Here is a 9,636-nt window from a genome sequence, read left to right on the forward strand (position 1 = left end):
ACAAGGACAATAAACAAAGCAATCTTCACAACTGCCGGACAGAATACTTTGAGCCGCCCAATAGCCAAAGCCCGAGACACCGTTTAAAGCATAATAAAGACCATTTATAGAGAGCGTAATGTTTTTAAACGCAGTCTTGCAACGTATGCGTCCACGCTAATTCATTACCCAGCATGCACCATCTCAACTTCACATAAGAGAAAATCATGCTTATAAGCCTATATTATTTGTTGCCTAACTGTCGCCTAATCCTATCACAGAGCGTGAAAATTACAATTTTGTCATTTTTTATAAACAATATATAAAGAGCATAATGTGTTGCTATGACGTCTCACACCATACGCTTCAGCTGAGAACGGGCCGCGGGGAGGATTCGCTCGCGATCTCAAGTCGTCCACCACATACGTTTAGGGAGCTCCATGGAAGTCTATGGACATCCCCGAAAGTTGAAACTGGACGCTAAGGGGCCCCCCTTGCGTTGGAAAGTGACGATAGGGACCTTGACATAACGTCACTATAGGACGAGTTGGGAGCGAGAATGTGTTGCACACACACACACACACACACACACACACACACACACACACACACACACACACACACACACACACACACACACACACACACACACACACACACACACACACACACACACACACACACACACAGAAGGCCCAGACAGGTGCACAGGACGTACATCCGGTGGACCCGAACACCCTGTATGTAATGTTCCTTAATTCATCTCCATTTACCTGAAATATTGGTGTAACTTCTCTGAAGCTGGAAAACCCTCCATCTGATTGGACAGATGTATCCAGTCTTTCTCCAGCACTGTTTTTAGTGATAAGGTTAACGAGAGGAAAAGGCACGCCCACAAACCTGCAGAGAAACCAGGAAACTATTTCATTGGTGTCGATAAAAGCTATTTATGACTGCAGAGGTAAAGCTCACACTCAGATATTCAAACCCTCTCCTGATTTAAATATGCGTCAGGAGGATGACGTCTTCATTCTGTAATGAAAAACAAAGAGGACGCTAAAAGGAACATACTGCTGTAGATGACGATATATATTTATTTTTTCTTCTTTAGTGAATCAGTTGAAATCAGATGTTTTATAGAACTGTGCACACAAAAAACCCTTATTACCAATGGGCCTTATCTGATTGGAAACATTAAACCTTTCATACTATTCTTTAATGCTAACTAACTAAAGCTGAATTTAGATGGTAAATCTGATACGGACATCTTTGTAAAAGTCACATTTATTGTCATTTTGGAACAAAAAACTAGCCCAAAGTAGCAGTACCTCCTGTTGGGCATTTCAATTCAGCTTTTCCAGAAAGTATGTTTATGTACAAACAAATATGCTCATGTCCGTCATTTTATTGTTTTTGCAAAACCTTCCGAGAAGCTTTTCAAATCAAATGTTCCCTCTGGCCTTAGTTATATTGATATACAGATAACACACACACACACACACACACACACACACACACACACACACACACACACACACACACGCACGCACACACGCACACACACACACACACACACACACTCACTCTTCCATCCGTGTTCCCTAGCTTCCTTGTTGATATGTCATCGCCATCGGTGTTTCCTTGTTTCCTTGATGTCACCGTCCATGTTTCCTACTACGGCTAAAGTAAACGGTGACGCCAAGCAGCTTCATGGATTCAGCAAGTGATGGTTTTTGCAATCCTGCAGATGAAAATGTGTCCAGATATAAAAAGCACACGATACAGTTCCCTATGCTTGTCCCTTTAAATCTAAATTACAGGGATGTTTATCAGTCTTTACAACCCCAATAAGAGCACAGAGCGAGGGAAAGATGGGTAGGACTGGTTACTGTTTAACCAGTAACCACACACACACACACACACACACACACACACACACACACACACACACACACACACACACACACACACACACACACACACACACACACACACGCACTACAATATCCATCAGTCCAGGAAATGTGAGTACTTTTCCTCTCTTGGTAAGGTAACACAGGTAAGAGACGCTGTTGGTCATTCTGTTAATCGTCAAGTTTAGATGTGTTGTGGCATTCTTAAAGATGAACGTACGTTTTCTGTCCAATCAGAAATGAAACACTGTTCACAGCTAAAAAATAAAATGTGAAATAGAGTGTGTTGTTCTGATCCTTTATTATAAGCAGTAATTTTAACACTTAAAAACAGTTCATTTTAGTAATAATTTCCATCCGGCGACATTTAGGTCATTTATTTAGAAAATTCAGTTAAAACCTTTTCCTTAGATGTCTCTTGTCACGGAACTCCATCGTCACGGCAACAACCCCTTCGGAATCCTCGGCAAATGGGGTCGCCACGACGACGGCGAGCAGAACGTACTGGCCCTGAACGTTCTGTTGCTAGGCGGAAGGCAGAGTGGGAGGAGCTCTGTGGGCAATGCTCTGATTGGTCAGTAGTTTTTATTTAACCCTCACAAGCTAACTCTAGGATCAACGCATGTTATGTCACTGTATTTTAATTATTTTATTTTATCTTTTTCTTCTACAAATTAATATTGTTGCTCACTTTGTGCACTTTTTGTTAACTTTTTTCGCAAAACACAAAATTGTGTTGCAGGTGGTGAAGAATTCAAAACCGGCACCTGCATTTTTGGCGTTTCCATGACGACGGAGCACCAGCTGCTAAGCCGAAATTTTCCACGGTATTTCAGGAGAAAGGGGGCGGAGTCTGACCTCACCTTGAGAGTGTTGGACACGCCCCCTTCGTTTCCCCACCCTAAGAGCGTGCACGAGCTCTACCCCGAAGGCGTGCACGTACTTGTGCTCGTCGTGAGAGCTGACATGCATGACAACACACACCTGGAGGAGCACGTGGAGGTACACACACACACATACACGCACGCACACACACACACACACACACACACACACACACACACACACACACACAGACTCCGTAACGATTATCATGTTTTTTTGTGATTTTGTGTGTTTTGTCGTTCAGGCTCTTTTCGGTCCAGAATGGCGTCGTCACGCTTTGCTCGTTATCACACATGCCGATCACCTGAAGGAGGCGGGGCTTCAGCCGACAGACTACCTAACGCAGGCCACCGATTGGCTGAGAGCTCTGGCTGCAAAGGTGGAAGGCGGAGTCTCGTTTGTGGAGAACAGCTGTGATTGGCCGTCAGTCAGAGGACGACCGATAAGAGACCGACTGCTAACGCTCTCAGCGAGGAACCATCACTCAGCGCTGACCGTCCGGACGGAGGTCTCGCTTTAAACTACAAACTAATGTTTTTTTGCTTTTCAAATGATCTTGTTCCCGTGTATTTGTCAAGTTATGTGACTGTTGTGAACTTTGTTTGTAGCTTTACGCTAGTTGTGTACTCCTTGGTATTGTGTCATGCTCCTGTTTCTATAAAAGTGCTGTTCACGTGTTAAGGTGTGGCCGTCACAGATCTTCTTTAGTTAAAATGGAAAACCCCATTTTGGTGACGTCAGAATCTCGTAAGAATCTCAGGACCATTTTCTACATACAATTATAAAATACATTTGTTTGTTTTTTGATTTTCTGGTTTAGCACCTTAACAACGAAGTGGGAACTGAACAAAGTCCTCATGTCTTATTCTCTGCTGGCCTTCCTTTCTTCTGGTAAACAAAACTCCCAAGGAAACAGATGACTCGTTCAAAATGTTTTAATGAATACACCTTTATACAACTTGTGTGAGCTAACGGTACTAGCTACTTACTAGCTAAGTGGCCGTCAGCAGCAGATTTTTATTGTTTAATTCTCGGCTTTTCACAATAAAAGAGCTCTGGTTCACATCACGTCCACAGCATGTATTTTCCTGTATGTTAGGACCCGTATTTCATCTATTTGATGTTGCAGCTGGTGAGGGAGGGGGCTCGGCAGAGACCCTTTCCTTTCACCTCGAACCCACAGCCTTTATAGTTGGCGACTCCCTTTGAGTCCACCTGCAGGTCGGGCTGAAGAATCTCCCAAAGCCTCTGTTTGGACTGAAGCTCTTTGTCCGGCTCGCCTGAACACAGATAGAGTCATGACTGTCGGGTCACATGATCATATAACCATTTAAAACACAGTCTTATTTCTGATTGCCTTTTAAGATGAACTTTATTTATCCCCTCGGGGAAATTCAGGCGTTAATAGCAGCAAAAATAAAGAGATAAAGTGACTATTAAAACAAGATATCACAGTAAAAAGTTGTGCATTTGTATGAACATGTTAAATATATATACAAAAAGACATTTAACAAAGACGTATGTTTAGGTTTACATTTCAGCAAAAGGAAGAGACTGTAAGCAGAACTTCTTCCTCTGAGGATGAAGTAGCTCTGTTCCTGCATTTAAGATCGATTTTCGACTTTCTTTATCACTTTATTAAATATAACAATATCAGTTTCTCAGTTTCTCTTTTTCCTCCATAATGACCGCCTGGAAAAACAAACCCTCCTCATAAAACACATTTATTCACTTATACTGTTACAATTTCATGGTTGTTACCAGGGTAGTTGAGGAAGGTGACTCTGTCCCCTGGGTCGGAGCATGTGGGCGGGGCCAGTCGCTCAATGACGTCATCATCAGAGGCGGAGCAAACGAGGAGGCGGGCCTTAGAAGCCACTCCCCTCAGTTTACAGGCCTTCACGTTGCATAGCAACACAGCGAGAACACCCTGCAGCTGGAAAGGACAATAATGTATTTATCAAATTATTTTAGCAAAGGTGATTTTAGACAAAAGTCATAACATTTGAGGGGAAATGTTATGGTATTTGTAAAAAGAAATAATCACATTTAGAGAATACATTCGTAATATTTTCCAAATAAAGTTAATTTTACCTCCTCGAGGTCTGTTTGAGCTCCCAGCTTGCTTACGACGGTTCGGGGTGCGTTCTCTCCAACGTCCACTTCCTGTACGAACAGCGTCTCGGCCAATGGGTGGGGCCGGACGCTGAGGATCCGTCCGACTCGCAGATCCAGTCGAGACACGTCGACTCGAGGCTCCGCCACCAAAGAGAGAGAGTCAGAAGAAGGACGAGCTAAGAAAAAGACAAGTAAATCAGAATCAGAACCAAAATTCTTCCTTCCTTTCCACATTTCCTTTCCTCTTCTTCTCACCTTTCCTGTCTCCTCTCTTCCTCCTGCTTTGTCTGTCTCTCCGGTCCTGTGAGGAGGGGGGAGGAGGATTATTGGGAACAGCAGCTGTTTCTGTGTTGGGGGCGGGGCTTGTAGTCGTTGGAGGCGGGGCCGGGGAGAACAGAACCTTAGCTGCAAAACAAAAGGAAAATATGATAAATGAATTGGATATTTCTTATCTAATGACTGATCTCCAAGTGAATACGTCTTTATAAAGTTTATATTAGATTTAAAAGATGTAGTGCCCGTGTGTGTCTGTGTGTTTATATGTGTGTCTTTGTGAGGACCCAGTTGCGTTATAAACCTTGAGTCAGGACAGTTTTGATAATTCTTGACATTTTTGGAAAGTTGAGAATCCAAATGAAGAGTGATGATGTTTTAAATAATACCTAAAATATCTTGAATGATATTTTGGAGAAGTTAGGAACCTATGACTTTAAAGACAGCTTTTGAATATTTTGAATAAGTTTGGAAAGTAAAATAGCGTGATTTAAGAATTGTTTTTGAAAAGCAACGACATTTTTGAAGATGGAGAAGAGACAGTAAAGAAAATATAACTACGGAAAAAGATATCACAATCAAATCAAGCAGTACCGGTGCGTCTCTTCTGTTTGTCCTGCAGCTGAGTTTTGAGCTGCTCGATGTCTTTCTTTAGTTTCCCGTTCTCAACCAGCAGCTTCCTCTGATCTCTGACCGACGCCTGAAGCTCTGAAACACACACACACACACACACACACACACACACACACACACACACACACACACACACACACACACACACACACACACACACACACACACACACACACACACACACACACACACACACACACACACACACACAGTCGTTGGAGACACACACACATATTTATAAAATAAACTAGATATCAACCAAAAGGGGGCGCAATGCACACATATTTTACATTGACAATTTCACAGCATGTTTTTGGTTATGGATATATACGTTTTGAATATAAGCAGATATCTTTTTTCTCTTACGTGCTTTCTCTCTTGACAACATGGCGTGAGTTTGAAAATACTCCACGAAGTGCGGCCCGTCCTCTGGATCGAGCTTTATCAGAGCGTCTGTCACGCTAAGAGACAACCAAACCAAAGTATTAATAGTTTCAAAGCCCAGTTTGTTTGCATTCATGGAATAAATACGACTCTGGCTCGATCACCGTCATGAAGGACAAATCACCTGCAGTTTCAATCAGGAACAAAATCTCTCTGATGCAAATATGATAATTCACAATGTAAAGGCTTTAAATGGACTTTATGATGCGCTGCAGTGGTCGTTGTTAAAACACAGACTTCACTGACAGTTTGCAAATCAGACGGCATTGATGTCAACGTTTAAATGTTGATTTAGATGATATCTGAGTTATCTATGAGTTCAATGATCTCAATGGGATTTATCTGTATAAATAAAGGTTTGAAAGGAAATGAAATGAATCTAGTTTCGGCCTCAGGGCTAAACACACAGAGACGGTGAGATGTCAGAAATAATTGATAAGAGGAAGTTTGTTTGGGATTTAACTTTTGTATCAAAACAGAAATGGTCAGGATTTACATACTCACGTATCTATACAAGTTCATTGTTGACGGGGAAATCCCCCTTAGAGACTGTAAGACATTTTCTAATTTAAATTATTTTTGCTCACCTTTTTATTCATTATTTTTCTTTATTATTGTTATTAATTGTCATTATTATCATTTTCATTAATTGTTGGGAATTGTGTTGCATTCTGGAGTATGTGAATTACAATATGTCTCTTATTAATCTAGTGAACATTTTATATTATTATTCATATAATATTATATCATATGTATATATCATATTTATAATGATTATAAAACTTGTATAGTGGTGGTCAATTTAATGTTATCGTCATATGTCCAATTCCTCATTTAGCCTGAAATATACCCCAAGCTTTGAAAAACATATATAATATAATATGTCCACATATGCATATTTATATTAACATTTCAGTATAGCAAACCATTTACCCCTAACATCAACCAAAAACCGAACATCTTAACCACTAAAGAAAAAAACTATTCATTGTGGGGACCCCGACATATGTCCCCACAATGTCGGTGTAACGTGAATAACACACACACACATACGAGTCGCAGCTGCTAAACCAATGAGGTTCAGAAACAGCTGCAGTCCGGCCTCCTGCTATAAACAACACAAGCTGACATCAGGGAGTTCTAATGTGAGGGCCGTCCCTGGCTAACTTGAAGCCCCACGCAAAGTTATATGATGAGGCCCTCTGTTTCGCGAGCGTCGGCTGGGGGGGGCGGGGCTAGTGGAGCCTCGCAGCGAAACCGTGTGCCGTATAAGCGCATAGGTGCTGCGGCACAGTTGAGGCTCCCTCCGCAAGGTGAGGCCCCACACAGTCTGCATGACCAGCCGGAGGGAGGGACGGCCCTGCTAGCATGACCACAATAAAACTCTGTTACAAGTAAACAGTCCTGGATTTTTTATTTTACTTTGAGCAGAAAATGTCCCGAAGAAATCATAGAATTCCCATTATGCGAAACGGCTCCATTTGCACCGTTGCATTTATTTAATATATATGTTCAAGTCTAACTAGTCCATGTTCATTTCTGTCGAAGCAGTCAATGTTGTCCAAGTTGAATTTATTTTAAGCACTGATTTAATATAATAATATATATTACAATATTTGCTTTAAACTTTAAGCCAACACACACACATAAACATGGGGGGAAAACAATTGATTAGCACATAATATGAAATAATGTAGAGTAAAATGAATACATCGAACAATCAATAGAAAAATAAACGAGAAACAAAATTACACAATAATGAAACCGTTAACCATTAAAAACATCACAAAATGTAAATACAACAATCTGCAAAAACCTTATAATAAATAAAAAGTAATTCTTACATAAAGGACATGTGTTGTAATTAAATATATATATATTATATATATATATATATACAGTATATACAGTAAGTCTTAATAATCCCAAATGATGTCAATAAAAAGCCTTTGTAGCCGACGTTAAGCAACACACAGAAAGCTGACTTTACCTCAGATGTAACCTTTACATATCCTCTGTAGGGAGTTTACAATATCATATTATCTTTATGTATATGTATGACTCTAATATACTATTACAAGTACAATAAAGAAACATGTTTTAGTACCTGGGATTGAAGATGCTGTCCATGTTATCCGTGTACTTCATGTTCTTCATGCTGTCGGAGTGGAAGCGCAGAGTTTCTCTGCAGCCAAACACAAACGCTGTCAGCTGTCTGTTTCCATCTGCAGCTGCTGGAGGTCAAAGGTCACACTAGCTTTATGTGCACAACAGGACGAGCCGATTACAAACTCTATTCAAGAGTTCAGGAAAAAAATACAATATAACATTTCAACTTGTTTTATTACAGTCAAAACTGTTGTATTTCCAAATACTTTGTTGTTTATTTTATTTATTGCACGGGGGGGGAAGAAATATCTAGATCATTGCTGTATACTAGTAGCACCGGAGAGGCACATATTGCACTTAAAGTCAATAGTTCATTAAATGTACATTATATTATTTATATATATGTATATATATATATATATAAATATATATATATATAGTTTTATTGATTGATTTTTTTACTTCTTTTTTTATACATTATACATATATTTGTTGATTTTATTTTCCTCTCATTACTCCACATGTAATTCTCTGTTTCTTTATACTTTATATTTTACAGAGTGTGTGTACAGATTGAGTTCAGCAGTGTTGTTGTGTGTGTGGTGTTTTCAGCACACACTCAGCCCCCTCTGGTGGAAGAAATCTGAACTGCAGCAAAACAAACTTCCTCTTATGTCACTTCCTTATGAGTGGGAGTTGAGAGGAGGAAGAAATCAACCTGTAGGAAAATAATCATACAGTTTGGGTTTAAGCTCTTTTGAGGGATTGTAAACCCCTTAAAAAAGCCCTTCAGTGATAATAATCCCCTTAAAGGTGGGGTAGGTAATTTAGGAGAAACCGGCTCGAGTGGCTACAATTTGAAAATACTCAGCCGGAAGAAATCTGCCACTTCCTCACAGAGCCCCTCCCCCAACACACACGAACGCGCACATGACCAATGAGGCACGAGATCAGTGTGTGCCCAGATGGCAGTCTGACAGGCAGGTAGGCCATCAGTTACTTTGGCCGGCTCAGATGATTGGTCGTGCTTTTTACAGCGCCACGGGTTCCACAGATGATGTTTCTTTATGGATTTATTGTCAAAGCACTTCAGATATTCATTGCTATCGGGACGTTAAGAGCATTCCATGGAATATAACAACACGTGTACCTCGAGCCGGTTTCTCAAACGCACCTTGAAAGACCACAAGGATCGGTTCCAACTAAAAGTCACAGAAATACACCTTGAAACGAGGATATTGCTAATTAAAACACATTATAATGATATCGATATATTGTTTTA

General features: G+C 40.5%; 2 protein-coding genes and 1 pseudogene across 2 annotated transcripts; 2 read left to right on the forward strand and 1 right to left on the reverse strand.

Annotated features, from left to right (window-relative positions):
* The first annotated feature begins 2,303 nt into the window (after positions 1-2,303).
* Positions 2,304-3,297, forward strand: LOC117442963 (GTPase IMAP family member GIMD1-like). Its single transcript, XM_034078923.1, has 3 exons — positions 2,304-2,466; positions 2,635-2,894; positions 3,022-3,297. The coding sequence occupies exons 1-3, from the start codon at positions 2,304-2,306 to the stop codon at positions 3,295-3,297; spliced, it is 699 nt and encodes a 232-aa protein (XP_033934814.1).
* A 399-nt stretch (positions 3,298-3,696) lies between these two features.
* LOC117442968 (aminoacyl tRNA synthase complex-interacting multifunctional protein 1-like) lies at positions 3,697-8,461 on the reverse strand. The gene is made up of 7 exons (XM_034078927.1): positions 8,353-8,461; positions 6,168-6,262; positions 5,763-5,876; positions 5,151-5,300; positions 4,872-5,071; positions 4,539-4,713; positions 3,697-4,057 (listed from the first exon to the last, which is right to left on the reverse strand). The coding sequence occupies exons 1-7, from the start codon at positions 8,400-8,402 to the stop codon at positions 3,891-3,893; spliced, it is 951 nt and encodes a 316-aa protein (XP_033934818.1). The 5' UTR covers positions 8,403-8,461; the 3' UTR covers positions 3,697-3,890.
* Positions 8,462-9,291: 830 nt separating this feature from the next.
* The window catches only part of LOC117442964 (phosphatidylcholine:ceramide cholinephosphotransferase 2-like), a 5,442-nt pseudogene continuing 5,097 nt past the window's right edge, over positions 9,292-9,636 (forward strand).

Source organism: Pseudochaenichthys georgianus, unplaced genomic scaffold, assembly GCF_902827115.2.
Source record: "Pseudochaenichthys georgianus unplaced genomic scaffold, fPseGeo1.2 scaffold_511_arrow_ctg1, whole genome shotgun sequence".
Lineage (NCBI taxonomy): Eukaryota > Metazoa > Chordata > Actinopteri > Perciformes > Channichthyidae > Pseudochaenichthys > Pseudochaenichthys georgianus.